At 45.1% G+C, this 12,288-nt stretch overlaps 1 protein-coding gene across 1 annotated transcript in view; it reads left to right on the top strand.

Annotated features, from left to right (window-relative positions):
* LOC126272482 (trypsin-1-like) overlaps nucleotides 1-12,288 on the top strand; it is an 80,708-nt gene that overhangs the window by 16,628 nt on the left and 51,792 nt on the right. Inside the window, exon 2 of the mRNA XM_049975402.1 lies at nucleotides 5,561-5,717. Coding sequence (XP_049831359.1) covers nucleotides 5,561-5,717 — 157 coding nt within the window. The remainder of the gene's footprint in view (nucleotides 1-5,560; nucleotides 5,718-12,288) is intronic.

Here is a 12,288-nt window from a genome sequence, read left to right as displayed (position 1 = left end):
CTGTAATCGTCCGTCTACCCCTAAGAGCCACTCGAACACTCCTACGATCATCTCGTGCTGTAGTCCTTCTGTAAAGACGTTTGTATCTTCTCTTCCTCCCGCACTGTCGTCGTAAGTTCATCTTTCGTTATTTCACTGCTGGTCAACTATCATTGCGATTAGTCGGTCTGATACTCCTATGACATTAATTCCAGTGATTCTACCTTTTACAAAATCCGAAAGATTATGGTAACCTGCACGTGCACATACTTCTCCTAGAAAGTATCAGTAACATTAAATACGCCCGAAAGTCACGTAATGATACCATTTTTCATCGGCAGGAATGATTAATTTCTGGCTGAAAATAAGGTCTGGCGAGGACGAGCTTTTAATGAACGTATGTCAGATCGTTGGAAATACTGAAGTATTAGCTAGCTCTCACTCTGTCAAAGTGTGACAGAGATTTCGTAAGAGGTTTTAGTGGTCGTCAGCGTGACGTGATGGACATCATGTCCGATATAAATGTATTTCGGTATGTGCTTTCCAGATGCATGGAACACCATGTTAGAGGTTACACAGGCACAGGGCTTTCGGCGTTTAGTCGTTTCAGCAGATCCCTTGTCAATTCATTAGTCACTATTAGCAAAGACTGAAGAGTGAAGAAGTGGTAGTTTTAAGCTGACAGCTCCCTATGGTATACAGAATCCCTCGTCCGAGACATACCTCACTGTATAGGCATTAGTAGTAACGCTGGAACGCACCAGTGGGCGCTTGAAGCATCAAAACTGCTGGTTATTTGCAGTACACATTGCTAAACGACGAAGTACGTCAAAAATCAGAGCGAACAATCGCGTTTGCTGACAGATAACATTCCGGCCGATGGGACACCAACTTCTATGTCGGAGATGTTGCTGTGAACTGAAGTGGAGCTCGTGCCACAGTTTACAGTTTGATGGTGAGCGATACACGAACATACAGTTCTATCGTGCGCATTGCCATTAGGACAATGTTGAATCTTATCTTTGATGAACATGCATGAAGTAGCCACAAGAAGAAAACGCGTGCATCGTGTATGATGTAATATGAAGATTCATTAGTGCAACTGTTTGGCTGCTCCAAGAATAATACCAGTTAAACAACTGAGAACATATTACATACCAGATGACGTGATGGATGATCAGTTTGAGAGCTCTTCGTGGAATTCGTACAGGCACGATATGAATACTACGATTTCGTTGCGCAGTGTGTTACCACTTCTCAGTTCTGACGGTAAGCATATAAAATTCAGCATTTTCACAGTAGACAGATATAATATATTATTCCATTGCTGCTACTCCGTGTTGTTATTTAACTGCGTCGAGAGAGCATCGGATAACGTTAAAACTTTATTTCTCCAACGACGATAGAATCTTTTATATCTATGTCTACATACTTTCTCAGCAAGCCACTGTACAGTGCATACCGGAGGCTATCCTGTACCACTTACTAGTCATATCCTTTTTTGTTTCACATGCAAACAGAGCAAGGGGAATACGACTGTTTGTATCCTTCCATATAAGCCCTAATTTCTCTTTATCTTCATGGTCCTTACGCAAAGTGTACGTTGGCTGTAGGAGTATAGTTCTGCAGTCGACTTCAAATACCGTTTGTCTAAATGTTCTCAGCAGTGTCCCTCGAAAACAACGTCGACAGCACGCCAGGGTCTCCAGTTTAAGTCCAGAAGCATCTCTGTGATACCTGCATGTTGTTCGAACCTACCGATAACGAATACAGTAGCACGCCTCTGAACTGCTTCAGTGTATTCCTTCAATCCGAACAAGCGCTGATCCCAAACACTCGAACAGTACTCAAGAACAGGTCGCACTAGTGTCGTAGATGCGGTTTCCTTTACGGATGAACCACACTGTTCTAAAGTTCTCCCTATTGAAAACCTTACATGCTCATTCTATTTCTTATCGCTGTACAGTGTTACGCCTAGGTTTCTAAACGTGGTTGCTGTATCAAGCAACAAACTCCTAATGCTGTATTCGGACATTACAGTTTGTTGTTCCTACTCACCCGTATTGAATTACATTTTTATACATTTATAGCTAACATCCATTCATCACATCAACAAGAAATTTTGTCTAAGTATCCTCCTACATTCATCAAGTGGTGATACTTTCCAGTACACCACAGTATTTGCGACAAATAGCCACCGAATGCTGCTACCCTGTCCGACAGATTTTTATGTGCATAGAAAACAATAGTGGTCATATCACCCTTCCCCGGGGCACTCCATGTCTGGGAAACCACGTACTTGTATCGTTTTTCAAGAGCCTGCAGTGCGGTACAGTGTTGAATGCTTTTCGGAAATCTAGAAGTATGGAACCTGCCTGTTGCCCTGCTTCTACGATTCTCAATATATCGTCTGAGAAAAGGGCAATCTGAGTTTCGCGCCAGCGATATTTTCTAAAACAGCGCTAAATTATGGAAAGAGGCTTCTCCGTTTCACGGAAGTTTGTTATATTCGACTGAGAACATATTCAAGAATTCTGCAGTAAACTGCTGTCAAAGATATTCGCCTGTAATTTTTATGGTACATTCTTTTATTCTTCTTATGAACAGGACTCAACTGCGCTTTTTGTCAGTCACTTGGTACTCTGCGCTGGGCGGAAGATTCGCCATAAATGAAAGATAAGTAAGAGGCCATTGAAATAGAGCACACTCTGTAAAACCGAATTGCGATTTCACCTGGACCTGGTGAATTATTTGTTTTCAACATTTTCAGCTGTTTCTCTTCTGTGTCATCCATTCCCCGGGAGTCTGCACTAAAGTCAGACGACTGCGTAAACGACTTATCAAAAGCAAACTTTAAAACTTCGGCTTTCCTTTTGATATCTTCTACTGTCACACAAGAATGATCAACGAGTAACTGATAAAAGTCTTAGAGCCGCTTAGTGATTTGACGTAGGACCAAAACATTCTCGGATTCTCTGCCAGATATTTTGATAAGGTACTATGGTAGTATTTGTATGCTTCGCAAATAGAATTTTTTTTACAGAAGAACTAATCTCTACTAACCTTTAGCTGTCGTCATTTGTGGGTTGTATTATGAAACGAGATTGCAAAGGCTTTGCTTCTTCGTGTTTTCCGAATTTCCTTGTTCAACCACGGTTGTTCTTTTCTGTCCTTAATCCACAGCACGATTTACAATCCGTTCAGACTTTGTCAATAATTTCTCTACATCCATCACACTTGAACTAAATGATGACAATCCATTGCCTATTTGAAATACTGATAACTCCTTACCTGCTCTTTCTGGCTGATATACTCCCCTAGCCTTCTTGATCTACACTCCTGGAAATTGAAATAAAAACACCGTGAATTCATTGTCCCAGGAAGGGGAAACTTTATTGACACATTCCTGGGGTCAGATACATCACATGATCACACTGACAGAACCACAGGCACATAGACACAGGCAACAGAGCATGCACAATGTCGGCACTAGTACAGTGTATATCCACCTTTCGCAGCAATGCAGGCAGCTATTCTCCCATGGAGACGATCGTAGAGATGCTGGATGTAGTCCTGTGGAACGGCTTGCCATGCCATTTCCACCTGGCGCCTCAGTTGGACCAGCGTTCGTGCTGGATGTGCAGACCGCGTGAGACGACGCTTCATCCAGTCCCAAACATGCTCAATGGGGGACAGATCCGGAGATCTTGCTGGCCAGGGTAGTTGACTTACACCTTCTAGAGCACGTTGGGTGGCACGGGATACATGCGGACGTGCATTGTCCTGTTGGAACAGCAAGTTCCCTTGCCGGTCTAGGAATGGTAGAACGATGGGTCCGATGACGGTTTGGATGTACCGTACACTATTCAGTGTCCCCTCGATGATCGCCAGAGGTGTACGGCCAGTGTGGGAGATCGCTCCCCACACCATGATGCCGGGTGTTGGCCCTGTGTGCCTCGGTCGTATGCAGTCCTGATTGTGGCGCTCACCTGCACGGCGCCAAACACGCATACGACCATCATTGGCACCAAGGCAGGAGCGACTCTCATCGCTGAAGACGACACGTCTCCATTCGTCCCTCCATTCACGCCTGTCGCGAGACCACTGGAGGCGGGCTGCACAATGTTGGGGCGTGAGCGGAAGACGGCCTAACGGTGTGCGGGACCGTAGCCCGGCTTCATGGAGACGGTTGCGAATGGTCCTCGCCGATACCCCAGGAGCAACAGTGTCCCTAATTTGCTGGGAAGTGGCGGTGCGGTCCCCTGCGGCTCTGCGTATGATCCTACGGTCTTGGCGTGCATCCGTGCGTCGCTGCGGTCCGGTCCCAGGTCGACGGGCACGTGCACCTTCCGCCGACCACTGGCGACAACATCGATGTACTGTGGAGACCTCACGACCCACGTGTTGAGCAATTCGGCGGTACGTCCACCCGGCCTCCCGCATGCCCACTATACGCCCTCGCTCAAAGTCCGTCAACTGCACATACGGTTCACGTCCACGCTGTCGCGACATGCTACCAGTGTTAAAGACTGTGTTGGAGCTCCGTATGCCACGCAAACTGGCTGACACTGACGGCGGCGCTGCACAAATGCTGCGCAGCTAGCGCCATTCGACGGCCAACACCGCGGTTCCTGGTGTGTCCACTGTGCCGTGCGTGTGATCATTGCTTGTACTGCCCTCTCGCAGTGTCCGGAGCAAGTATGGTGGGTCTGAAACACCGGTGTCAATGTGTTCTTTTTTCCATTTCCAGGAGTGTATTTATTAGCTTTATCGAATAGTGGCTATCATGATGGCATGACAAAAAGTCGCCGGCTCTATCCTGACGTCGTCGATAAGGTCAGGCTGTTTGTAGCTACAAGGTCTCTGATATTTCCTCTGCATATGCGCAATCGAACTAGCTGCTCTAGGCAGTTTTCGAAAAAAAAAAAAAAATGTTGAAACTGCTTCGCAAGACTCTGCCTCTGTCCCCCGCAATGAATCCATTGACGTAGTCTTAAGTCGCTTCCAAGTAATATTATATAATCTTGGCACTTCCGCGGTACTAATCGTTGACTTTCCGTAAGTGACACTAAAACGTTCATAGTTGAAACGGGCGGTCGGTAAAAATATTCAACGATTTACTTGGTTTTACCTAGACTTTTATACGCGACCAGATAACTTCACTGCAACACTCAAATTCTGCCTCAACAAAAAACGATTCTTTTCAGCTGCAATGAACACTCCCTCTGCTATTGCCTCTAATTTGTCTTTCCGATACACGTTCCATGACCGGCTAAATATTTCAGAGCTTTCTACTCCAGGTTTCAGCTAGTCCCAAGAATAATTTGAGCGTGAGAACTTTACTTGAGAAGAGGACGGAAAAAGGAACGATATTTAGCCACGAAATCGTCACCGAAGTTTACTAAATGGTGTGGCTCCCAACCTCGCACCATCTCACTTGATTCCAGTGCTAGAGGGACGTCGCGTAACAGCATGTACATTTAATGGATATTAAGTCTGAAGGCCATCTTACACATGAGTAGTAGGTACTGTTCACCACGTGTGTAGTGATAGACATTCAGAGTTGTCTGTTCCGATGCAGTGTCTGGACACGGGAGTCGGATCGTGAACGGCAAACCGGCGGCAGACCACGAGTTCCCGGCGCTGGCGTCGCTGCACGTGAACGGCAGCCACTACTGCGGCGCCAACGTGCTCTCCCAGAACTGGCTGGTCACCGCCGCACACTGCGTCAAGACCAGGTAAACCAGCTGCGAATTGCGTGCCTGGCAGCACTTATAATACTTTCCATTCGGAAAAATACACATTTTTATACTTCATACTTTACCTAATATAATTTCATTACCGATTCCCCATTATAAAAACAAAGCCATTCGGAACACCCAACAACCAAGTCTTTGACATTGTGCAAAATACATACTAAATTCTTTCGGTTTATTTGTATACGTAAGACACATTTATGGCTGCAACATAACGTTCCTGATTGCTTGCTAATTCCATTCATCCTTTACAGTAATCCGGAAAATGTGCAAAGGCTATGAAAAAGTTTCCGTACTTAGGCCGTGTAGACAACAATCGGTAAGCCAATCAGGCAAAACCGCTCTGAGAATTGAGGCAATTATCCCACCGAAGCACCAGGTTGACTATACTCGTATAACCGCGTGTCCTGCTGCACAAGGAATTCCGTAACTGCCTGCTGCACATCCTCTTCCGACGAGTATTATCTTATCTTCAAGGCGGTTTTTAAGTGACCGAAGGCATGATAATGGCACAGAGATATATCAATACTACAGGGCAGGTGCTCTGAGTGTCTCCCACTTGAGTTTGCGTAACTTTTCCACGACGACGAGCTTGAGGCTGGCCTCCCAGATCGACAGCGTCTTGTGTCGAATCGCGGACAGCACAACTTGGTGCACCCTTTGGCTACGACGGTTATCAACAGACATTCTTGATTCGTCTGTCGATGTCTAAGGATATATGCCCTTCAGCAGCCAAAACGAGAATAACACGTTGGTCTTGTATAGACGCATTTGGTAATAACGTCACCATAGTTCACGTTTCCGATTTTACCGTACGCAAGTCGGAAAAAGACGAATGACACACTAATCCCTTGTCTTTACGTCCGTTCTTACATACCCGCATCGCAGTCGCGCTACATTGCATTCCTATAAGACATCCATATTTCGAGTGTTGAAATCAGTTTAATACATTGCCTCAAACCAAAGTACCGTGAACTCAGGATCGATAACGACTTCAGAACATACCAGAGTCATAGGAATGACTCGCGGACCCTCCCATTTGACTAATTTCAAAGCGTTGTCACGAATTAACAAAAGATGCTGTTCTGCAATATTAAAAGCGAATTAAAGAGCTGTTTTGAAAAGTAACATTTATTCAGCATATGCTGTAAGACAAAATATCACGTTATACACATACAACTGTAGCTAAAACATATCAGCTAACTTAGTATAATTGAATTATAGACCCTAATTTAAGTCTCGGTAAGTTTGGAAATACTATAGACTAGTAAAATTTAATATCACTTTTTGAATTACAAAGAAAATTCCTTTAAGAAGACACGACTTACACGTCCATTATAAGTCTTTTTAAATTTCGTGAACAATTCATCTATTCCATTTTACTAAAGTGGCTGACAGGTTTGTGGAAATAATACTGTACATATGTCTGACTTCTAACTAATAAACACTCTAATTGGAAGAAAAGGCTTACCGCGATGGAGTTATGCAAATTGGTCACAAATCAATATCCATATCGTTATCGACGAAAACCGCATAATTGTAAACTCTGGTGGCCTATGGATGAATGTGTGACACTGCAACGCTATTCCATCGAGCAGCTGGGAAGAGTAGTAAACAGAGGACATGTCGATGCCAGAGTCTTTGCGACATATGACACCTGGATCTTTGGGACATATGAATAGGAGCCATGACACTATTCGACGATGTTGGCAAGAATGGGTGAACCATGGTCGCACACAGCGTGAAGAACTAAGCGGTCGACCTGTAGAGGCGACTGAACGAGAGCACCTAGCAATCGTCAGAAAGGCACTAAGAGTCCCAGATAAATCATTATCACCAGTCCGACCTGCAAATGGAGCTTCAGCAAACACAAGAACCATTAATAGGGGCTTCTAGCGACGACTACCGTTGACCTCTATACAGCAATAAGCACGTTTGCAGTAGTGTCGGGGACATTCTGCCCCGAATCTTATCGGCTCGAGTACAGTTGTCTTCAGCGACGAATCCCGGTTCGAACTGCGCCCAGATGACCAGGGAAGACGTGTCTGGAAACCCCCCGAAAAGTGGTTGGATGCCAATCCGGCTGTCGCCCACCATCCAGCCTGACAACTGGGACGTCGACGATATTCCTCGCCGTGCTTTTTTGCCCTTCACTGCAAATTGTCCTCGTATTACATTTCAGCAAGATAATTCCCGCCCGAACACGGCAAGAGATTCTTCTGCTTGTCTTCGTGCTTGCCTTGGTCAGTAAGGTCACCGGATCTCTTCCCGAATGATAACATTTGGAGCATTATGGGTACGGCCCTCACCGATCCGTGGATTTCGACGATCTAAAGTGTGTATTGCGGAGAACTGGGCACGATATCGCAAAGGAGCGACACTTAACAACATTATAAATCAATATTGCTTGCATAAGGGGCAAAGGTGGACCAATACGTTATTGAATTGCTCAATTTATGAAGCTCTTTCTCTTGAACAAATCATCCAACTTTTCATACTACTTGTACATCACATTTACCGTTTTCCGTCCCTTTCGGATAATTCCGTCATGGTGCATTTTTTCCTTCTTTTTTTATGAGTGTGATGTAGAGGACTGGAGTTTTGGCTTCTCTGTTCTCTAAATGGTGTAGCGTGGAGTGTGGTGGTGAGGATCTGTCGGCCGCCCGAAGCCGCTAATGAGACACAGTTGTCAGAAAACAGATTTATTATTCATGAATACATTAGCTGTCCTGTTTGACGGCTGCCAATAGCTGGGCGAACAGAAGTACGTTGGTTATGATGGCATGCACTGACACCGGCGCGTTTCTCAGTGTCAGCTGCCGGCGGAAGGGAGGTGCATACTCAGCACACCACGATGTCACTGTCAGCTACCCGCAGCTCTGCTGCCTCTGACGGCCAGCAGTCAGGGCGCTCTCGTTGACTTGGTAAACTGCGTCCCGGAGAGACAGGCAACAGCTCTGCATGAAGTGGTTGTGGTAGTGAAGTGTTACGTCACGGCCCCTGGGCGAGAGAACGACCAGTGATGCAGGTCGGCTGATACAGCGTGAACATTAATAAAATAGACAAACTGCAGGAACGGGTAGCTGACTCGAAATGGGAAAAGGAAATACGAACATGTGTCTGGAAACGCATGGTTGCCACAGTAGATGGCTCTGGCAAATGGAAATACCTGTATTCAAGAACTGTGTGTTCCTTGCGTGTTGTAGGCTGTGTGATTGACGCTGCGAGCATACTGTAAGCTGCAGAATGGTCCTGCATTCACGTCAGGAAGAAGCCGAGGTTATGTTTGCATATGGCCAAGCAGATGGAAACAAAAAAATGGTTCAAATGGCTCTGAGCACTATGGGACTCAACTGCTGTGGTCATCAGTCCCCTAGAACTTAGAACTAATTAAACCTAACTAACCTAAGGACATCACACACACCCATGCCCGAGGCAGGATTCGAACCTGCGACCGCAGCAGTCGCACGGTTCCTGACTGCGCGCCTAGAACCGCGAGACCACCGCGGCCGGCGCCAGATGGAAACGGCCAAGAGGTTACACCAAAGCAAGTACCCTGATTGGCACCAACCACATTGCCCACAATTTCAAGCCCTTTTCGGCCGTCTATGTGATCATAGGTCCTTTCAGACACAAGAATGTGCAAGGAGGCGGCGAACTATGAGTAAACCAGACTCGGAGGACCGTGTTCTACAGGATACTCAGGTGAACCATAGTACGAGCTCCAAATCAGTTGTACGCACAGTAAGCCGCCTCCCTACACGTTGATGTGTCTGAAAGGACACATGATCACACAAACGTCCAAAAAAAGCTTGAAATTTTGTGATTGGTGTCTTGTTTTGATGCAGCTATGCTGCCTCTCCGCACTTTCCATCTAGTTGGCCGTACGCAAAGAGCATCTTGGCTTCATCAGTAAACACTTCCGGGCTAAATTGCCGCGGTCGATCTGTAGAACTTCTTCTCCCTGACGTTTCGTTCTCAACTACTGAGAACATCTTGCGAGGTGAGTCGACGACTGGCTGCTAGGAGCTGGGGCCACCGCTTATATGGAGATCGTAGAGGGCGCCCCCGCACGTCACGTGGCATCGATGTGTAGCTATCTCTGGCTATCGTCCGTTCTCTCGATTGCAGGCAATCGATTGTCTCGTGATTGATGCAACGTCGACCGCCATATTTTGTCCAATTTTAATCCTTCTTCTTTACAATTAAAATTGTATTGATGTTTGTGGATTTCAATTGCCTCTCTATACGTACGTGTATAATAATGCGACGTCCTCGCTAGCACGCTTGTCTCACCTAATTTTATTTCGTGATTTCCATCCTTAAAAACATGTTCCGCTATTGCGGATTTGTCGATATGTCCCAAGCGATAGTTTCTTTTGTGCCCCGTCAAACGTGTATTGATGCTTCTTTTTGTAGTTCCTATGTAAACCCTGCCATAACTACACGGAATTTTATATACCCCTGAGGTGGCTAGGGGGTGACGAGCATCTTTTGTTGATCTTAGGCATTCACTAATTTTCTTAGTAGGTCTGAAAATAGTCTCCACCTGAAACTTGGCTAGTACTTTCTGAAGTTTTCCTCGGTCCTCGGTCACTGCCAGAACCAGAGCGAAACTCAAGGCAGTCTAGAACGCAATGTGTAGACTGAAATGACAACCAGGAAAAACAGTCGATATTGTATGCACACCACCGAGCTAAACTGCCACACTTCACCCAAGCTGGGGGACCAAGGTGCCGATGCAGCAAACTCACCTCATTGAAAAGGACGTTTAACGTCATTCATTTGTCCACGCTTAGTGAAGCTACAATGCCTAGTAAGAGCTTTGAGTATACAGACGCTGCAGAAATAACTGAACAGAAAGCCTGACTAGCGGATTTGGGACAGCATGGCCCAGTGTGGAGCGGTGAGAGGTTATGAAAAATGTGGAACAGTCGTTCTTTCTAGCCATACGATAACGTAAATGGCAGAAGTACACTGACTTCCACCGTTTAGTTCTCAGTCTGCAGCTAATCAGTCCTGAGGTGGGGTCTGTGACGCTCTATCGGCAGGCCTCTACATAACTGGCAGCCAGCCAGGCCTGAAGGACGTATCTGCTATGGGCTGCTGCCACCTCGCTTCCACCGTTGGTGAGAAGACCTGGGTGTCTCCTACCACCAGGCCATCTCAAGGCCAAGCTGATGGTATCTGGTGAGTTGCTGAACTGCCGCCAACAACACAAATGTCATCCCCTGACCAGCGTCTATAGGATGGACATTAATGCAATCGACAATAAGGATGGATCACTGATTGGAAATTGAGGAAAAAAGGTCCTTTGAACATGTGTCAGCAAACGCATCGTTACCACGGTAGATGATGCCGACGATAAAGTCCACGCTACCTTGTACTGGTATCTTCTTCTCTGCAAAGATGCTGTAACCTTAGTCTATGCCTATAATTTTTACCCCCAAGCTAATTACCAAAATTATGCTATCTTGATGCTTCATGTTCATAACAGATAATTCCTAAGTACTAAATATTGTAATTACTCCGAAACTAGCAATCGGATTTTGAAACGTGAAATGGCGTTGAATTCGTCTATTTTAGAACAATGGTAACAACTGCAACATTTGTTACAGATTCGCTTCAAAAAGTGAAGTTGATACTACAGCTCTGTAATTAATATGGCAATGAAAAGAGACTATAAGTCATTTATGGAGGACTTATTCACAATTGGTCTGTATGTAAATATAATTATGAAATGCTGCACTGCTCTGGAAAAATACGAGATGTGCAGCTCAACTGAATAACCCGGTATACTAAACACCAAGAGGAACAGTTTTGCCGTAGTTCGTTCTCCCAACAAGGATATTATTAATTCTGAGGGTATGTTGTTTACCACAGGTGCCTTGTTTTTATTTAGATCTTTCAGTACTCTGTCAAACTTTCCTCGTAGCATCGCATCCCCTGTCTTCAACTACTTTTCTTCCTGTGCCATAATATTTGCTTTAAGTTCCTTTCATGTCTACTGCCCTTCTAAATTTCAGACTTCCATTCATCACGTAGCATTCGCTTGCCATTTGAGCCCTTGATATTCACACACCTTGCTCTTTCTTCTCCAAACGTTTATTTTATTTTCTTGTAGGCAGCATTTATCTTTCCCACTGCGATGCGTACTTCAACAGCTGTCCACTTTCCTCTATCCATTACTGTTTTGTCGTTTTGCACTTCCCATCAATTTTATTTTTTTAGATATCTGTATTGTCTCTTGCTGTTTCATTACCTGCATTTTTATTTCTCTTGTCAACAGTTAAATTCAGTTCCTCATGTTATTACGCTCTAACAGAAGTTGTTGAATTTTAGCAAGGTTGATGTATCTTACAAAGCAGGATTTCTACTAGACCTTGTCTTTTGGCCTATTCGATCCTCTGCTGTTCTCGTTATCCTTCCATCTTTAGTATTCGTTACTTCTGTTTCAGCCAATCGTTGGTTGATACTCTGTGTAAATATCTTAAGGAACTTTGGTTCTCTCAACATATCGAAATCCAATCTCTTTAATTTCCTCCTTCTCTAC

The sequence above is a fragment of the Schistocerca gregaria genome, chromosome 1 (genome assembly GCF_023897955.1).
Source record: "Schistocerca gregaria isolate iqSchGreg1 chromosome 1, iqSchGreg1.2, whole genome shotgun sequence".
NCBI classification, from domain to species: Eukaryota; Metazoa; Arthropoda; class Insecta; order Orthoptera; family Acrididae; genus Schistocerca; species Schistocerca gregaria.
Note: the sequence above shows the minus strand (reverse complement) of the source record. Positions and strands in the feature narration are given on the sequence as shown.